Raw genomic sequence first — 21,190 nt, 5'->3', positions numbered from 1 at the left:
TAGCTTACTCTTAAAATATGAATTTTCTGGGGGGTATTTTTGTTGAGCACAGCTGCGTTTTAATGACAAAAACAATATATAATGATTCCTTATATTGAAGACATTAAGAAATACAGCAACTGGAATCACATTATTTTGTGGGATAAAATAAACTTACAAATGCTCACAAATTGTGATGTACTTTGATCTGAAACTTCTTGCTTTAGCTCCAGAATTATTCTTCAATAAAACAAAATGAACTATGGAATTAATTGCAGTGGGCAAATAGGTTATTTGATTACAACTGTAGAATAAAAATAGACATAATTTAAATTAATTGGAGAGCTACTTTCATACTAATGCTGTAAAATCACATTTTCTCCTTCTTCATCAACATCATAATATTATTCTGTATTTTTAATTAGTATTGTGTTTTTTAAAAAAATTCCACACTAGGTATTTGGTTATCATTGCAATTGATGTTACCCTTAAAATAAAAGCAATTCATTTTCCCAGAAGTGTTCATTTCCTCACAGATGAAACAAAAGAAGGGAATAGGATTTGGGGGCAGTTGAGTTTTGCCTTGGACATATTGAATGTGTAATGGTATATATTTCTGATTAAATGCTTGTTGAATAACTCTTTGGCTGCTTGGCTGCTTGGGCTGAATAAATGCTTATCTATTGTTCAGGAAATAAAATTCCCAACCTCTAAATATTGTTTAATAATTTTGGGTCTACATACAATGCAATACCTGCCACAGAGAATTGAGAGCCATGGAGTTTTTCATTTGGTTTTTGTAAATATTAAGATATGTCAGTTAATCTTCTGGTATGTTTTTTTTTTCCCCAGGGAGAAGAGAATTTATCCAAAGATTAAAACTTGAAGCAACATTGAATGTGCATGATGGCTGTGTAAGTGATTTCTTGTTCCTTTAAAAATTTTAAACACTTTTAAAATTCTCATTTAAAATTGGAAATGATTATATGCTTGCAAACTTCCCTCCAGATAAAAAATATGAGGGGCAGATTTGCAGAGTAGGCAAGGATCTCCAGAGTAAAGAGTACTCTTTTATTTAAAAGTGTCTATTGCATAAATGGACAAGCACAGTAGTATGCAACCTTGGTTAATTTAATAAGATAGTTGCAAACTATTTCATATAGTGAAAGAAAGGCCTTGTTTGGAAATGAACATTGTATTTTCTTTCCCATTTCTGCCCTTTTGGCCTCCTGGCACTATATTGCTTCTGCTCCCCTTGTCACCCTGCACTTTGCTCATCCTGCTGGCCCTATCCGCCTACGTTCCTTTTGGCTTGCTGCCTTGCACTTGTTGCCCTGCTGCTTTGTGCTCATTGACTCTTCCACCCTGGACTCTGTTTGCCCTGCTGGCCTGCCATCTTTACCACCCACAGCCCACTCATCATGTTGGCCTTGATGTTCTGTGACCACTAACCCTGCTGTTCTGCATTGCAAGATTGCCACAGGCTATTTGGAGAACATGCAAGCGGGTTTGGAAAGAAGACCTAGTGCAGCCAGCTGTTACCTCACACATGGCCAGGCCAGGCATGTCTTGCCAGCAGTGGGAAAGTTGGCTGGGCATGGCAGGGTCTGCGAAGTAAAAGCTGGCAGAGGTGGCTGCGGCTTTGTACTTGATGCTGGGGTGGCTAACTGCAGTGCAAGGCTTGAGACAACATTCTACAGTGATGGCAGCAATTGCACTAGGACTAAGTAGAGACTTGGGACAATGATGGCTGGTTGAGGCTGCTGAAGGCTCTGGACCTCTACTTCAGCCCCTGCTGAGAAGTGGCACTGGGGAGGGCAGCCAAAAGGGCACAAATGGTTAGTGAGATAAGTGAGTGTTGGCAGTTGAAGCACCTCTATGGTCACGTGCATAGGTGATCTATAAGAAATGAACAGTTGTTTATACTGACTTAAACAATATTGCTTATTTTACATATTAAGATTTTAAGTCAATACAGCTAGTCTTTGACATTCATTTAGCAATTGTTTGAAGTTACAACTGCACTGATCAAAATTCAGGTTCTTGGCAACTTGCCCGCATCTATGGCACTTGTAGTAACCTAGGATCGTGTGGTCACAATTTGCAAAGTTCCCAAATTTCTAACAAAATCAATGGGGAAAGCTGGATTTGATTAATGCCTGCAGAGACTTGACAACCATGGCAAAAAAGTTGCAAAATCAAGCACGACTGACAACAATCACCTTGCTTAGAAGCAGAAATTCTAGTCCCAGTTGTGGTCATAAGTCAAGAACTACCTGTATTGACTTAAACAATATAGACCAGGTCCCAAAGGTGCTTTGTCAGAGCTGAAGAAGCTTCTTGAATGAGAAGCTAAATGTCTTCAAAGAAAAACCAGGAAGTCCAGTTGCCTCTTGAAAAACCACCTTTCATGAGCTGGATGTCTGAGACTCTCCATAAATCCACGATGGCGAACCTATGGCACGCGTGCCAGAGGTGGCACGCAAAGCTCACTCTGCTGGAATGTGCACTATCACCCCAGGTCAGATCTCTGTGGTGTTTCTTTCGTGAGTTTCTGTTTTCCTGCAAACAACGAAACAGAAGCTCACAAAAGAAAAAGATCTTACCTCTTGCTGCGCTGCTGGTGTTGGGATGCCTTACCTCCCACCAGCCAGCTGGTCTTCGGATCTCTGCTGCACATGTCCATTCATGTGCACTTGTATGCGCATGTTCGCACTTTTCCATTTGGGCATGCATGTGCAGTTTGGGCACTCGGTGTCTAAAAGGTTCACCATCACTGCCATAGACAATATAGACCAAATTAAATCAGGACATGCAGGACATTAGGGAGTTCCTGAAAACTTTGCATTCAGACAAATCAGCTATCAGCAGACACCTGGAGATAAACCACATTTATATACCATCTAAAAGAGACAGAAAAAAGCTAAGAAGAAAAGAAAAAGATTAGAATACATTCTCTTTAGTAAACAACCGCCAGGTAAGTATAGATTAATATAAGTCAATCAAGCAGAAAACAATATCTTATTCAAAGAGAAAACCACACCTAATGTTGAGTGGATTCATCTTTGAAGGGGTATTATTTTTTGGTGGCTTTTATTTTTAGAAAAATCGACATATTAATAATGTTTAGTTGATTTAGTTGATTCTGTGGCCGCCACCCCGATACTTTGCAATTGCACAAAGTAAATGCCCTCCCTGCCCCGGAATCCCGCCCTCTGCAAAAAGCGGATCTATTTTTTTAATTTCCCATAACCGAGCTGCATTTCTGGCCAGACCTTTTAAGTTCTGTGAGATCGATCCTCTTTTCGAATCCTGACCCCGCAGATGGTTTAGAGGCAACCTTGTTTCAGTGTTTTATAACGTGGACTTCTGTGGTCTTCTCGCTGTTGTGCCCCCTTGATTCTGTTCTGTTCCCGTTTTTTGCACACTGGAGCACAATATTTCTATGAAAGAGTTTCTCATTCCTTAATCTCAGGCACAGGGGGATAGTATGCTCACTTTAAAGCAACTTAAAAGCTGCATTAGGAACAATTCTTATATTTTACAGACGATGTAAAATAAAAACTGTTTACATATTTTTAAAACAATATTATAGTTTTAAGTTTTGTTTTTGTTATTCTTGTTTAGAGTTAAAACTGAATTTCCAAGGCTTTGTAAATATTTGTAAAACAAGAACCAATGACACAACTCTTTCCGCGGGGGGGGGGGGAACCCTGCAAGAAAAGTTGTTGAGGGTGGCAGCTGTTTAAGAAAACAAAGGATGTGTTATTAAAAATGGGTCACACCAAGAAAAAAAATAAAACAATGTGAGGTCAAATGAAGGATCTTGCAATACTTTATTTATTAATCATTAATATTTTGCTGTAGCCAAATTAAATACAGTACTTTTAATATTTTATATGTAATTTTTAAAACTCTTCAAAATTAATGTAGCTAGTAAATATTTATTCACAGGTGAATACAATATGCTGGAATGATACAGGAGAATATATTCTATCTGGATCTGATGATACTAATCTTGTAATTACTAATCCATATAGTAGAAAGGTAAGGTAGCCAATTGTTTTTCTTCATTCGTTCAAATGCTATTATAAATACATGTTTTTGAGAATATGTGTATTATGTATCCTATATGCTTTCAAAATATTTTATCTGTCCTCAATAAAATGATTGATACAAAACCCATTGTCCACCAATTTCACAAAAACACAGGCAAGATCATATGAATTTCTCCTATTTCCTTTTCTACCTTTCCCTGTCATGCTATCGTGTAAGTATTGTATTAATGCAATGGTCAGATTCTTAACTGGCTGGTTTGAAGACTCTCAACATGCCAGAAAGAATAAATTATAAATATTAAGTGGAATTAAGTGATTTTGGTGGATAGATGGGGTGATAAAAGAATTATCATCCTTTATTAGTAGCCTAATAAAAATTATTAATCTTGTTTCCTAGGTATTAACAACCATTCGCTCAGGACACAGGGCAAATATTTTTAGCGCAAAATTTTTACCATGCACCAATGATAAGCAAATAATATCCTGTTCTGGAGATGGTGTCATTTTTTATACTAATGTTGAACAAGATGCTGAAACCAACAGACAGTGCCAATTTACTTGCCACTATGGAACTACATATGAGGTACTACAATATAATACCTTGTTACTATAATGACACGAGCATTAATTAAATACCTATGCAAATTGTGATCATAAGTGGAACTTCAGTGACTTGCAAATAGAACAGACCAATATATATAAATACTTGGAAATCTATTTTCAATCCACTATTGAATGGATATATCAAATTCAGTCTCTGCCAAAAAGACTTCAAATGCGATTCAATATTTTTCTTCTAATTGTATTTGGATTATATGATTCAAGACCAAATTCATATTAACTATTAATTATATATTACTTAATTTTCATTATATAAGAAGATTATATAGGTACAGTTTATGCAATTTTTGGATCTTAACCTTAGTTTTTTAAGGCAACTTTTCCCATCATTTTTAATTCTACTTATGTTTACTTTGTAGATCATGACAGTCCCAAATGATCCCTACACATTTTTGTCTTGTGGAGAAGATGGTACTGTAAGATGGTTTGATACAAGAATCAGGACAAGTTGTACAAAAGAAGACTGTAAAGATGTAAGACAAATTTGTTAAAGATATGAAGTATCACATTAGGTTCTGAACTTGATTTACTTGGTGCTGGCAGTAGAAATTCTGGAAAGGAGTCCAAGATACATAAACAAGTTATATAAATGTGAATGATAACTTGGTATTTATGGCTGATCTAACAGAACTCTTATTGAATAAGGAAAAACTGTTATTGTTATTGGTGAAACAAGTATTTGGATTTAGTCTCACATTTACGTAATAAATTATTTGATTTTGCAATTTTTTCAGGAGTGCCCTTTACTAATATAAACAGAACATAAAATTTACCTAGAATGGAAATAGATAACTAACACTTAGTTTGATAGAGTATATAATACTTATTTTTAAAATAAATATGCTGATCAAAGGAGTCAGATATGATTTCAGTTTTCTTTACTTCTGCACATTATTATCAGTTTTTCACTTTTATATTAACTATTTATTCACTTGTACCCTAATTGTCTTCATATTTATATCCAATTATTTGTATGTAAAACCAATCTATCCAGTTTTTCTAAACTAAGTTATGCCTACTTTCATATATTTTCTGGTCTTTTTCTTTCAAGAAAATTTAAACGTAAAAAGATAATGATGATTGGAAATTGCTATATTTTGATATTTTGAAAGAATCTTAAAACCTGGTTATGTTGTCAGCCCTGGGGAGCCTAGGGAAATGGAAACTTTCTTAGATTATTGTTGAGGTGGGCATTTTTATTGTCCCTTGGCCCATGGTTTGAATAATTCTTTAATGATATTTATTAATATGATTTTTTATATTTTATAGCTGTTGTTTTAACAAGCTGTCTTGTTTTATCTGAGTTTTTTTTCCTGCCACCCAAAGTCATTTGTGGTGAGATGAGTAGCTGTATAAATTTGTTTAATAAATTACACACGCTGCACGAACAGACAATGTTTTTGTGGTCTGGTCTCGGTCTGGGAACTTTGTTCTTGTCTGCTTTTCAATGATTAAAATCTATTTTAATGAGAGGCAGACTTAGTTTCTCTTAAATTAGTCATCCCATTTTAATTTTATATTGTAGCCATAGATCAGATGATGCAATATTTATGTATGAGCTTTTTACATAAATGCAGTATTTCCTCTTTTTTTCCCTAGGATATTTTGATCAATTGTAGGAGAGCTGCCACATCTGTAGCAATCTGCCCACCAATACCATATTACCTTGCAGTTGGCTGTTCTGATAGTTCAGTAAGAATATATGATCGACGCATGCTTGGCACAAGAGCAACAGGTATGATGATGCAAGCATGACATGTTTATAAATTAATTTTGAATATATGACTGAGGTATATTAGATGTGAATTTCCAATGAATTTATGTAATACAAAATATTTTGTCTACAGTGTTTGTTTATATTCATAACAGCTCATAATATTCAGAATACTACTCTTTTAAAAGACTCCCGAAGTCTGTTAAATGTGTTCTCAGTATTTTCTTGCAATTTGGACTGAAAAGTATTGACATTCTGACTGTTTAAATAGGATTTGTGCACCCTATCTAACAAAATAAAATTGAATAGTGAAGAAAGTAAGGTTCTACATTTAGGCGAGAAAACCCAAATGCACAGGTATAGTGGTACCTGGCTCAATAATGGTACCTGGCTCAATAGGAGTAGCTATGAGAGAGATCTTGCAGTCCTAGTGAACAATCACTTAAATTTGAGCCAGCAGTGAGCTGCAGCTGCCAAATGCTCCCATGTTACACCCCTTTTAGGCGGCCTGCACTGGTTGCCAGTTGTTTTCCGGGTGCGATTCAAGGTATTAATTATGACCTTTAAAGCACTCCATGGCTTAGGCCCAGAGTACATGCGAGACCACCTACTGCCACCAGTAGCCTCCCACCGTCCAGTACGATCCCACAGAGTTGGCCTCCTCAGGGTGCCGTCGGCCAGACAGTGTCGGCTGGTGACCCCCAGGGGGAGAGCCTTCTCTGTGGGAGCGCCTTCCCTCTGGAATGAGCTTCCCCCGGAGCTTCGCATAATCCCTGACCTCCGGTCCTTCCGACGCGCCCTAAAAAGTTGGCTTTTCCAGCAAGCCGGCCTGGCCTGTTAATTTTAATTTATTTTAAATGTATTGTCTTTTAAATTCGGTTTCTTTTTTTGGATATGGATTTAATTTTTTTTTAACTTTTGGGATGTGTGTTTTTTAATGTTGTACGCCGCCCTGAGTCCTTTTGGAGAAGGGCGGCATATAAATCCAAACAAACCAACCAACCAACCAAAAAAGCCAATGCAATCCTATGCTGCATTAAAACAGAGATAGAATCAAGATGACATGAAGTGTGAATACTATTTTATAATGGCTTGGTAAAACTACACTTGTAATACTGAATCCAGCTTTAGTCACCATATTATGAAAAAGATGTTGATACTCTGGAAAGAGTACAGAGAAGAGCAACAAAGATGATTAGGGGACTAGAGGCTAAAACATATAAAGAATGGTTGTTGGGATTGGTTATGTCCAGTTTAATGAAAAGAAGGACTAGGGGTGACATGATAGCAGTGTTCCAATATCTGAGGGACTGCCACAAAGAAGACGGAATCGATCTATTTTCCAATGCACTTGAATGCAGGACAAGAAGCAATGGATGGAAATTAATCAAGAAGAGAAGCAACCTAGAACTAAATTTCCTGACAGTTAGAACAACTAATCAGTAGAACCACTTGCCTCCAGAAGTTGTGAATGCTCCAACATTGGCCATTTGTTGGACTAGATTTCATTTAACGGTTTAAATACTAAACATGGTTTTGTTAATTTTTTGATTAGGGCAGCTTTAGAACAAATATGGGTTTTTCTTGTTTTCGGTTTTTTGTTTTGTTTTCTATAATTGCTAATTTTTTAATATAGTTTCCTTCCATTTTGAGATGGAAAACACATAAACTATAGTTTAAACTCAGAAATAGACTTTGTGAATTAAATTCATTATATATATATATTTATAAATAATCTCCTATTTTATTTATTAATTTATTACAAATACTTTATACCACCCAACAGAATGTGACTTGTTGCGGTGGCATGTCCAAATTAATAACCTGAAGCTGTGGAGGGAAATCTTTTAGAGGCCATTGCAGTCATGAAGAAGTCAAAGATTGCAGTATACAAAATAATTTAATATGAGGAAGAGGGTAAGGTAGGATTTAGGGTTTTGGGGGGAAAGGATTGAAAGGGCCACCTGGGGGATTATTATTAAGCTTGAGTGGACATTTAGATGTTTATTGATTGATCTGACTGATCAACCAATTGAACTGTAACCAATTTTATTATTTTTTACTTATCTTGATTTCATTTTACTCTACACTACCACTGATAAGAAGAAAATTTTGAACATGTCATTTTTGCTTGCTCGTCCATAACCCAAGTCATGAGCAAATGCAATTTTATTACAAACAGACCTGGCTTTTATCAGTGGACCCTGAGGCTGAAGACACGGGCAATCTTCCGAAACCATGAACAGGCTGAAAGATGAGACTTGAACTAAATTCCCTGAAATAGCTCACTGAGTGATTCCTGACATACCTTCCCTGGCCCATCAAACCTAAATTTGCCCAACTTGTCAACATATTACAAAACCCCATAATAGTTGGCTCTTCAGATTTCTCCATACTCAACTCTTGACTTTGTTGTGTTTCTGGTGAGAAACTGCTTCTTTGAGATAAGTAAAAAGGGATTCATTTTTCTTACAAGCTGCATATTTTTTCAGTAAAAGTATCTTCCTTTCAGATGAACACTAGCCAGATTTGGATATGCTGTTTTGCATTTGAGCAATGGAGAATGTTTTCAGCTGTTATTGTTTTTTTCATGTAGGTAATTATGCAGGCAGGGGTACTACAGGATTGGTGGCACGTTTTGTTCCTCCTCATCTTAATAATAAATCCTGTAGGGTAACATCTCTCTGCTACAGTGAAGATGGACAAGAAATTCTTGTGAGCTATTCTTCAGATTACATATACCTATTTGATCCTAAGGATGATACAGCTAGAGAATTGAAAGTTCCTTCTTCAGAAGAGCGAAGAGAAGAGGTAAGCTTTCCATAATGCTGATTTGATGTCAAGATAATCAGCTATATTTTAAAAAATACTTCTCTTAAACCACAATTGTTATATCATCTATATAATTTAGGCAACATTTTAAAAAATGAAATATTTAATAAGTCAGATAGATAGTTTTGTTAGAGATTCTGACACAATCATATTAAAGGAAATCCGTGAACAAAAATATTGGCTAAAATTTCAGTATTAGAAGAAAACAAGTTTGTTTAAGCATTTAAATGGCTGCCCAACTATGTAACTTTGGGCAGCATATAAGAAAATATGCAATTAGATGTGCTGTTTCTTGTTTTTAAAATTCTGATATTTCCTTTCTGAACTAAATATTTTAAATTTGCTGTGAACAGTTGCAACACTGAATGATTTGACCACTCATCTCAACTCTGGGTGGGTCACAATTTCTGACAGAAAATGTCATAAATCATGTTTATATGACCACAAAATGCTGCAAACAGCCATAGATGTAGACCAGTTGCTCCATTTTTATTGGATAGCAATTCTTTTCTTCACCAAGCTGCTGGTATTCTAATTCTTTTCCTTTTATTTTGATCATCTATAAAGACCTTTTTATTATTCTTTGCATCTTTTGCTAAACTTCCTTTCTGGGAAATCTGTGTTATTCGTACTTTCTGGACTTATTCTCTATTTCTGTGTCCTGTTTTTTTGTTTTTAGAGCTTCACTGTTTTATGAAGCCACATTGGCTTCTTTTATTATCCTCCTTTTTTTCTCTCTCCTTGGTGTTATATACATTTGTACTCTCAGAAACTTCTGCCTACATTAAAGTCCTTTTCCTATTAGTTTCCCATGTCATAGAGTCCTCTTTCTCATTTCTTTGAATTTACTAAAATCAAAAATTTCAGCATACCTGGTCATTTCCTGCTATTTCTGCTGTCTCAACCAAGTTTTCCCTGTCAATTAGTGAGATACTTATCCCAAGTCAAGTACAGCTGATACTCGTTATCTAAAAGCAAGTTAAAATTATATTAGGGTTTAATGTTAAATCAACAATCCTTAAGAAGTTAACCTGACAGTTATGAAGTGTAAAGTCTGAGCAGTTCGCAAGCCACGATGGCTGTTATGTAAACAAGCAACAACTGTTAATCTGGAAAAGTGGAAGGAAGAAATCACAAGTTTTAAAAAAAATTACTTCTTTTTTCTAGAAGTGGGCAATCCGTTGTTTGTACAGCTTCATTCTTATCTTCATTTTAATCTAGTTAAACCTTGTTTGTGAATCTTTTGCCAATCTTCAAGCCAAGGATACAAACTAAACAGTGATGTTTCAGGATATTTTTTTATTTATTGCCAAGTCCAGATCAGGAAGCTTGACATTCAGCCTAGTTCAAATATTCTTTCTCTGAGATTAGAAGAAAAAAGCCAATATCCTCTGGGTAGGAAAGAGCTATAGTACTGTAGCCAGACCTATATTTGTACTAAATGTTAATCTAAATAATTCCACACTTCATTCATCTCTTTCAAACACACAGCCCACTATATATATCTGTACTTTATGGTACATTTTTTTTAACCTGAAGAAAGATTGAAAAGGCATCCATATTGTGGCATAGATTTAAGCAATCTGGTCCTCTTTTGATGGCATTATATTTTATATTAAGAGTATTAAAGGTTGGGGATTCTGAAAGTTAAAGAAAAAGTTTGTTATTCCTGTACTCTGATACAAAAAAGAAAAAAAAATTAAAACTCCCACTCATCATTCTCAAACTCTTCCAGATATCTAAAGTAGTCCATTTATACATAATGACAGTATTAATTTTCTGCCTTTCTTCCTAAACCAAATTATGATTGCAGGTTTGTCCATGCTGATAAAAATAAGACCTAAAAAGTGCAAGAATTTTAACTTTATCTCGTATTTTTAACTAAATAGAATGTTTGCGTCTATAATTTCCTTGCTTTTTTTCTTTAGTTACGGCAGCCTCCTGTCAAACGTTTGCGATTAAGAGGAGATTGGTCAGATACTGGACCAAGAGCAAGGCCGGAAAGTGAAAGAGAAAGAGATGGTACTAAATTTTGATATTTATATTTATACTAATTTTTATTCAAACTTTGCTTAGTTATATGTATAATGATGCTATAATTTTAGACATGTTCTATTTCTAATTGTAGAAAATGACCATATTTAGACAATTGTCAATGACTTCATAAATTGTGTTTTTTCAGGCTGCAGACAAATTGTTTATTCTTCTTCTCTTCTATCAAGCATCAGGTCTGATGCACAAATACTACTTTATGTTAAGCCAGAATTCTCCATTATAACTAAATTGGGAAATTCTAGTGAGAAGAATTTCTGAATTTTTACAAATTTGTTCTGATAGATTGGGAAACCATTGAAGCAGGATTTTGTAGTCATTGCTGGAAGACTTATACAATAGCAGAGTTGGAAGGGACCTTGGAGGTCTTCTAGTCCAACCGCCTGCCTAGGCAGGAAACCCTATACCGTTTCAGACAAATGGCTATCCAACATCTTCTTAAAGACTTCCAGTGTTGGGGCATTCACAACTTCTGGAGGCAAGCTGTTCCACTGATCAATTGTTCTAACTGTCAGGAAGTTTCTCCTCAGTTCTAAGTTACTTCTCTCCTTGATTAGTTTCCACCCATTGCTTCTTGTTCTACCCTCAGGTGCCTTGGAAAATAGTTTGACTCACTCTTCTTTGTGGCAACCCCTGAGATATTGGAACACTGCTAGAGTACAAGAAGGTGGGAGATGTAGCAAAACAGCTTATACACAATACGTGCAATTGATTCAGATTCAACTTAGAGTGACAGTATTGTCAAATGCTTAAGTCCCCAAGTGTAAAGTCCTTTCAAAGTCATTCTTGCAATAACTTTAATTTCTTCTTTCCACTTTATCCATTGTCTTCTGCTTCTTCTATTTCCCTCAACTTGTTGTTCATCACTGCTTTGTTTCACACTTGAGTTTTAACTTGACTTTAATTCCCTAAAAAGAGCAGTCAGTTTGTATTTGACATAGAATTTCATTGATTGGAGACTCTCATGATTCATGCTACTCTTAGCAATTGTTTTCAGATCCATAATTCAAAATTATTGTTCTCTCCCTTTCTCAGTGTCCAGCTTTCACAGTGTTACCACTGAATATTGAAATGAAAAATCCCATTACTTTTACTATCCTTATCTTTCTCCTTGAGATTAATATTTTCTTTACATTTCCAGCAGATTTTCCTTATTTTTTTTGGATTATTGACTCTAGCTATCAATTCCATTTTGTCACCTTCAAATAAAGTTCATAAAGCATGTCAGTTGCTATTATCCTTATCTTATTAAGAATAGATTTCTCATTTCTGTTTTTATTTTCACAATCATCCTATTTACTTTTACTTTACTTTCAATTAACAAGGCTGTGTTACCTATCTACACATTCTATTTACTGTTGCGAGTTCCTATTCAGATTACAGTCATCTCTTTTTGTTCTGGTTTTTGTTGTTATTGTTCATTGTAAAAATTCCTCAGGAAAATAATATTCTGGCACACCCTTTAGCTTTAGTATATTTCAACTTCTGCATGATCATTAAAGCATTTTTTTTTAAAAAACTCCTTATGTCCTTTTACTCTCTTTATTATTCTGCCTATCCTATGCCATTTTAGAAATCTGGTTGTTAATTTGACATTTTTCTTTCAATATATAGCTCTAATCTTTTTTGTAAGGAAGTAAGTGAAAATATTCTGTGGAATTAGTGCTGTGATTTGGCAATTTTTACATCTCACAATTTTACTATAGATATATCCACCAACTAATCTTCTCTATGCTCTAAACCAGATAATGTTTTATATTTGTTGACAGAACTGTTTAATTGCCGTTCTAAGTGATTTTAAAAGTATTTCATCTGTACTTGGTGCTTTCCTATTTGACAATACTCTACCTACTTTCTATCAGTTTCTGAATGTATTTGCATTCTGCAAATGTTTCTTACATTCTAATTCTTGTTTATTAGTGTTTCAGAATAGTGTTTACATTTTCCTTTAATACAATTTATTTACATTTCTTCTGTTATTCTTAAATATTTCTACTTCTGGAGATTTTCCTTTATTTCTCTGATCTTCTTAAAAATATCTCTTCTTTTCCTTTTAATGTTATCTCCTTCTATTAGTCAACATTCGTGATTGATATCTTTCCTTATTTACCCTACTTGTTGAAAAATCATGATTCAGTAATGTGTCCTGTAAATTGCTCAAGGTTTTCATCTTTATGTTTTACTGGCTGTTGTAATAGCTTGTTCTGAAAACCACTTGGATCGTTTTGTCTTTGGAATTCTGGGAACATATTTTCACTTTATTTTTCATAATGTCCCTTAGATCTTAGCTCCTCAGATTTTCTTTCACTTAAATTAAGTATACTAACTTTTTCTTTGCATTGCGCTTATACTCTTATATGCTCCCCAGATTGATTTTGTAGGTTTAATGCATAAATTTGATGCCAAGAATTCATGGTCTGTTCCACACTCTGCATCTGGTAGTATCCTGGTTGACTAAATTGCACTTCTTATCATCTGTTTCCTATCGTCAAATCAATTTGATTCCAGAGTTGTCCATTTTATGATGTGATTGTGCTGAGTCTGCATTTCTATTCCTTAAAGTAGGTATTATGTTAATTGAGTTCAAATTTTCCTGTGATTCTTGTTCTCAATTTCTCTCATTTCTGTATTAAAGTCACCCCTATTGAAAAATATTATATCTTTTTAAATACTGTTTTTAGCATCCCTTTCAATTGGCCATACAATTCCTCATTTTCTTAACAGCATATGTAGCAAGTACATTCACTGATATTCATTATATATACTCATTCTAATAGGTCTTCTAATTTATTGGGTTCGTGTCAAGTATATATTTAACAAATTTCTTTTTGAGTATCATTGCCATTTTTCTTCTATATGGTCCAATGTTACAAATTATATTACATTATTTTAAGTTGACTTCTCTCATGCTTGCAGAACTCACTCAATCTTATCACCATTGTGGATTAATCTTAACGTTGCCACTGTTCCATTAGCCTTTGGTTTTCCCCATCCTTTCAGATTCTTCTACAGAGTCATTCAGGAGAAAAAGTAAAGAGAATTTATTTTGTGCAATAAGATGTTAGTTTAAATAAGATTGAATTTACTTGAAGTGATCACAGTAACATTTACATTTTTAGAGTGCTTTGTTTTTTGAGAGAATGCATATATTTGTTAGCTTTGCCTCTCTTCCTTTAACTATTCTTACAGTTTTCTTCCTTCATTTTCATCCTTCTCTCATTCATTTTTCTTTTTTCCAGTTTTTAACTTGTGTAGGAAAATGGATAGGATAGATACTGGAATGTGCTTCAGTTGTATTCTGATTTTATTATAAAAATAATATTTTGCATAATCCTTTACATTCTACAAACTGTTTTCATTGCCAATATGTTTCTGGGTTATAATGTCCTGTAAGGCCTTGTACAGCATAGGATCAGGTTAATTCAGAGTCTGCCTCTCCTATTTGCATCTATCTGTCCCAGTAGAATTGGCAAAGAGATTACGTGTTCCATCCATGAAAGAATGTAGTCTAGTGGAACCCAGGAAGAAAGTATTTTCTGCCATAGTCCACAACCTGTGAAACATTATGCCCTGGAATTTAGATTGACCCCAATTCTACTGGCCTTTAGAAGGGTCTTGAAGACATGGCTCTACCATCACACCTGGAGATCTGGCAGTGGTGAAAGCTTTTACAGAGGCTGTGTTGAACTGTATAAGGTTGTATTCTGCTGCTCATCATGATTATTTTTGTTTTTAAAAGATTATTGATGGTTTTAGAAGTTTCCATATTTGTTCTTTAACTTGCTTTTGTTGGATTATTTTTACGTGTTGTGAGCTACCCAGATTTACCTAATTGAGATGGGCAGCCATACAAATAACAACAACAACAATAACAATGGTAATAAAATACAAAAACCCTACAAAATATAAACATTAAATATCACTTGTTTTTATTCTTTTATTTTTCAAAGATATAAATCTACATGATTGCAGTTAGTAAAAGCAAAAGTACAGTTAAAAACATTAGTATCACTATTTATACACAGGTGAACAGAGCCCTAACGTTTCATTAATGCAAAGAATGTCTGACATGTTGTCAAGATGGTTTGAAGAAGCAAGTGAAGTTGCACAGAGCAACAGAGGGAGAGGACGATCTCGCTCTAGAGGTAAATGCCTTTAAAAGCCCTCACAATTAAGCGATGGTAACAAGTCTAATCCAAAATATGCTGATATTATAAGGTCATCTCAACTCAAGAGTAAGCTTGTCAAAAGCATCTTTTCTGCTTAATCGTACCTACTTTTTTCATTGGGTAACTGATTGTGGAAGTGGTATAAACATGAAATTTTTGACTTCAGCATAGTATGCTGATTGATAAATTAGTAAAATGTTGGCTGAGTAATCTGACAGTTCGGTGAAAATTGTTGACTCAAAATTGGCTCAAAAGTAACACTTTGATTGTTCACTAATGGTTCTTCATTAAATTAAAGACAAATATCAATCCTGTATGTGAAATACTACATAATTCAATAAAAAGGAAGAGAGGAATGTTTACCATATTTGCAGATGGTACAGAAAAAAACTGTATTATAGAAGACAGAAAGAAAATTCAGAATTATCTTGGTAGAAATTATCCGAAAGTTACAACACCAAATTTAACAAAAAAAAGTACAAAATTCTTTACCTAAGAAACAAATATCAAATGCCCAGGCATAGGATGCCATTTATAAACCCTGGCTTGGTATTTATAAAAGAAAGCTCTTGGAATAACTGAGGCCAAACTCAATATGAATTGAAATGGCTCAAAAAAGTGCAGCAAAAGTGATTGGGGCAAGGGGGCTAGAAACTAAGTCGTGAGAAATAAACTTGAAGATGATGAGCATATATAGCATTGAAAAGATACAACACAAAAAGGAAATGATACCACTGCTCAAATACCTGAAAAGTTATCATGTGGAAGAATACCTCATTTTTTTCCTCATTGTAGACTGCAGAACATGCAGTATTGGATTTCAGTTGTTGAAAGGTGTAGACTCATGAAATCAATCAAACAAAAAGCAGACAAATATTAGAAAAAATATCCTAACAAAAAGATAAATTTGACAGTGGAAATTATGACCAAAGATAATTGTGGGCTCCCCTTCTTTAGATGTGTTCAAGCAGAGAGTTGACAGTATGTGAATGATTTAATTGGCATCCTGGATTGGGCATAGATTGGACTTGATGGCTTCAATAGCCACCTGCCAAATTTATGTTTCTAAATATCACATTTAACACATTTAATATCTATTGAAGATATTAATTTGTTACTGTGTTGAATAAATATAAACCAATAATGTTTTCTTTAAAAAACAAATAGAGTAAGTTGATACTTTTCTTCAAAGGTGGAACAAGTAGATCAGATGTTTCTACCTCAGGAAATGTCTTGGCAGGTGCTGAAACAGAAACTTCCATGGAAGTAGATGGTCCTGAACAACTGCAGTCATCCTCATCTACAGTGTCAGCTCAAGCGCCCTCAACATCTTCATCAACAGAAAGTCCTCCTTCTACTTCTTTACTCTCCTCTCCTGACAATGAACAAAGACCTTTCTTGGAGACACCTGCACCTCCTCCACTCCATCAACCTGGTATGTAAAGTTTTCTTGTTAAAAGAACTTATGTATTTAATCTGTATAAAGAGTTTAAAATACATATTTATTATACCAATATTCAGCGTGGTCATGTACTTGGATGAATGACCTCCATTTATAAAATCTTCTACATTAATCTTCACTCAAAATTTTACTAGTCTGAAGTTTGGCTATAATTTGTTACAACACAGTAGATTGCTATTTTTCTCCGAAAAGATATGCCATTAAATGTTTAGCTCAATTTCTGACCCCAGAAGAGTTTTTCAGCATTATAACGTATTTTTCGGAGTATAAGATGCAACTTTTTCCTTCCTAAAAGAGCATGGAAATGTTGGTGCATCTTATACACCAAATACAGCCATTTTTGGCCACCCGAAGCCCCGCCCCCGCATCCCATTTTTGTGAAAAACAGATGAAAACAGGCAGTTTTCACAAAAACAGAGGCATGTTTGCCTTCCCTCAGCCCCCGCCAGCACTCTGCAGGCTTCAGCAGGCTTGGGGGAAGGCAAAAATGCCCCTGTTTTTGTGAAAACTGGACCATTTTCTGCCTGTTTTTCACAAAAATGGGGGCATTTTTGCCTTACCCCAGCCCTGCTGAAGCCTGCAGAAGTGCTGCTGGGGGCTGAGGGAAGGCAAAAACTTTTTTTTTTCGTACTTACCTCTTTGAAAGTTTGGTGCGTCTTATACACCATTGTGTCTTATAGTCCGAAAAATATGGTATGTTGTAGGTGAATTGAGTTTGTTCATTCTCAGATTTTCATTGATAGAGCTTGTTTTAAAATTAGTTCAACTATAGTTAGGTTACACATATTTTTGAATCTATAATGCTAATATGTAAATATGAAGTAACTTTGTTTTATAACCTAAATTAACAATAATTAATAAGATAGCTCTTAGCAGAAAAAAAGAGATCCGTACAACTATATACTCGACCACCGAATTTCACAAGAATTACTGTATATATTGAATATGACACTTGCAGTTTTTTAAAAAAACCTTTTCCCCAAAAAGTTGCTTACTACATGAATGGAAGCTTATTGTTGAAGAAATATAAGTGTAAAAAATGCACTTTGGGTTTGTAGAACTAGTTATGTGAATCTTTAGGTTTGGACCATGTGCTATTTCTATTAAGGAGCCAATCAATTGTTCTGTTCTTTATTGTACTAATCATTTATAAGGTAGAATTAGACTTACATTACAGTGGATATTTTCTTACATCTTGTGCCACATCTGCATTGTGTTCATGCAACTTAATGAGCTGACTGTTGCAATATAGTAGAAAGTAGTTTTCCCTTCATTGGTTATACTGCATTTGCCTAGCTTTTCTACATGGAGTTATATTGTCAGCTGATCTATATGAAGATTTATAAAAACTGCAGTGGTATAACGTAATTGAAAATTGGTATCAAAAACAGTGGCCACAGCAGCTTTAGCACCCTTTAGAAGTGGAGTATTTGATATGTTGGAATTCTTGCTACAATCCTATAGAGGCAATTTTTGTGAGTTTCCTGGAAATTGAGTCTAGATTCTATTCTCTGTTTTTATTAGAATCCAGGCAGTGTTTTTTTTTTTTAGCATTTCTGTAATTTACATTGGATGTAAACAAACACTTAAACACCAGAAATAAATTTTTATCTTTATTGCCATTAGAAACAGAGGATGGGAAAGAATTAAGGTGTTAGTAAATGGAAAGCAAGCTTCAAAACAATTAGTTATGGAAAGCTTCACATATTATGTACTGTTTTATATTGTCATTTCATTCTTAGATTTTAATTGTAGCTTAGGAAGATTTTACCTCAAATTCTTGTGAGCCATTTTTTAATGTATTTATTTATTTAATTTATATAGCCTCTTATCTCACAAGAAATGATTCTGGGTAGGATACAATAAGTAATCAATAAAAAACTAATATGGATATAAAACAGATATTTATAAATATGACATTAAAAGCTGATTAATTAAAACTAACATATATGCATCCACCTCAATAGTAGAGGCATCTACTTAGAGTTCTCTGGAAACCAAATCTTGAGGGACTTCTAGAACACCAAAAGGAATGGAGTTGATGTAAAGTCCAATGTGAGAATGTTCTATAAGGCCAACACTAGGTCAGACAAGTCTCATTTTCTGGTCCCTGGCAGATGACATCCACATGTTCTCTCTGCCAGATTCTAACAGGCCAGGAAAGATGGTTCAAAATTGCTTTACATCCACCCAGAGAACCTCTGCATAGCACAGAGTGCAAATATGTTTTGAAATTATTATGTACTGGGTTGGAATAATGTCTGTTAGCTTTGGCTTCATGTATTAAGTCCTGCAATTCCTTGCTTCCAGGAATGAAAATAGAAATATTTAAAGATATAAAATCTATTTTACGCTTTACACGTAGCATCAATAAATGCTACTATATTCATAGCAAATATGATTTCTGCATTAAACATGAAGCAGTTTTTAGTAAAGATTATTGAGCTGGATTACATTAAAAGACTGTAAAGATTAATACATCCCATAAAAACTGCTTTAATATTTCCGCTGTTTCAAATGAGCCTCATCCTCTTATGGCTTATGCTTAGGAATCAATCCACTTGCTCGCCATTATTCCAAAAGTAAAGAAATTTCATTTTTAGCAATTAACAGAAGTAGAACTTAGACTTAGATACCGCTTCACAATGCTTTACAGCTAAGTGCTTTACTCTCTAAGTGGGCTTAAATTTAAGCATCAAATTTGCAGGGGACTGAAACCATAACAGGCTTGATCAACTATAATAATAAACCTAGTGCCAGCTGTTATTGAAGAATCTGTTTTCTTATCATTTTGGAAAATGCTCCTCTCAAGAGCTATTAGGATAACTTGAAAAACACTTAAAAACATACTTATGGGCTTATATCAACTCAATGGAATTTTGGATTGCTTTTCTTTGAACTGGTAATTCCCAAATAATGCCCCACATATACTCTTAAAGCAGCTGTTCCTTCAGTTTCAAAATTAGTATGGTATGCTGTATTAATTCTTAGAAAGCAAAATATGGCTTTTATTTAATATTGAATATCACTATTCAAATTATTTCTTATCTTTATATTGTTCAATCGTGTCACAATAAAATTCTAGCATGTGTTCCTTTCCAATCCATGGCATTAGAAGACATCTCACAAAAAAGAATATCTTCCAAATAAAAAAATGAAGTTTTCTTTGAGGACATCTCAATTCAACTTTAGTAGATATTCAATTTGTTTTCCTGACAACAGTAAAAGTGGCTTCCCCTCCCCACATTCCCAAGTCTAGTATAGGACTTAAATTTCTCAGTTATCTCCCATTCAAATATTGACTCCACCATCCAATCTTGATTATCTTTTTGAGATGGTTTGATAGTGCCATATAACCGGAATCTTCTATGTACATTTCAGCAATTAGCTCACTGTGTTGTGGCTGTTACAGCCAAACTGTTTTTAAGTAATATATAGCCAGAAAACAAATCAGTTAATGTATTTGAATAAATCTGATGTAAGGTAGTTAATACTCCTTCAAATGGTAATGCTTTAAATATTATTTAAATTGAATAGTTACTAAGAAAAGGTATTGCCTATAGGAGAATAATTTGTTGCAGTAACTGTTACTGTTTTATTAGTTCAAGTGATCTGAAATGTTTAATTCCTTTTTTCTGCTCTTATTTTTAATCTGTATTTTCAAAAGTGTCATGAAATCAATTCAGCAAAATAATAGTGGTCTGAAAATAAAGCAATGCATTATTATGCTCTGAATTACATAATGTTAATTCTTTACATAAGATCTATTGTTTTAGTGGCTTTTAGTTTCTCACTTATTCATGTACTAGAACATGAGAACATTTTAATATATCAAACAGCAATGGTTTCCTTTCTGCAAATTGAACACTAAAACCTTCTAATTGCCCTATTCCTCCTGGGTGATTACTGCCAAGTATTGGGAAACCTTTTAATATATTGTGGTTGACTGGAATAGAGAAGTAATTTATTACATTCAGCATAACAGTTGCCTAATCTAATTACTTTCATCATAAAAACAAAAATTATGACACACAATTATATGTTAGAGTATGCATGTTTCATATTTCAGTTTTGTTCTTTATTGGCAGAAGGACCAAACCCCAAACTTAAAAACTGACTTGTAAGCAAAACAACCCCCCCAAAAAACCAAAAAACCAGAAACAAAAACATCCCCTCCCTCATTTTAGCATTAGACAACTTTTTCAGTAGTGTGCTTTATCACAGTTGCATTAAATAGGGCTGCATAGCTACATTTTATATTGTAATTTACAACCTAAACTTTTGATGGCAACTTGGATAGTTA

At 34.3% G+C, this 21,190-nt stretch overlaps 1 protein-coding gene across 11 annotated transcripts in view; it reads left to right on the top strand.

Annotated features, from left to right (window-relative positions):
• DCAF6 (DDB1 and CUL4 associated factor 6) overlaps positions 1–21,190 on the top strand; it is a 47,278-nt gene that overhangs the window by 5,683 nt on the left and 20,405 nt on the right. For 6 of the 11 annotated variants that reach the window (XM_081952473.1, XM_081952474.1, XM_081952472.1 and 3 more), the window contains exons 2-11: positions 832–893; positions 3,934–4,026; positions 4,435–4,620; positions 5,018–5,131; positions 6,258–6,393; positions 8,969–9,183; positions 11,133–11,226; positions 11,846–11,923; positions 15,282–15,401; positions 16,618–16,860. In XM_081952473.1, the coding sequence (XP_081808599.1) occupies positions 832–893; positions 3,934–4,026; positions 4,435–4,620; positions 5,018–5,131; positions 6,258–6,393; positions 8,969–9,183; positions 11,133–11,226; positions 11,846–11,923; positions 15,282–15,401; positions 16,618–16,860 (1,341 nt within the window). The remainder of the gene's footprint in view (positions 1–831; positions 894–3,933; positions 4,027–4,434; positions 4,621–5,017; positions 5,132–6,257; positions 6,394–8,968; positions 9,184–11,132; positions 11,227–11,845; positions 11,924–15,281; positions 15,402–16,617; positions 16,861–21,190) is intronic. The other 5 variants (XM_081952478.1, XM_081952479.1, XM_081952480.1 and 2 more) reach the window with 3 other exon arrangements.

Source organism: Natrix helvetica, assembly GCF_964273705.1.
Source record: "Natrix helvetica genome assembly, chromosome: 4".
Lineage (NCBI taxonomy): Eukaryota > Metazoa > Chordata > Lepidosauria > Squamata > Natricidae > Natrix > Natrix helvetica.
Note: the sequence above shows the minus strand (reverse complement) of the source record. Positions and strands in the feature narration are given on the sequence as shown.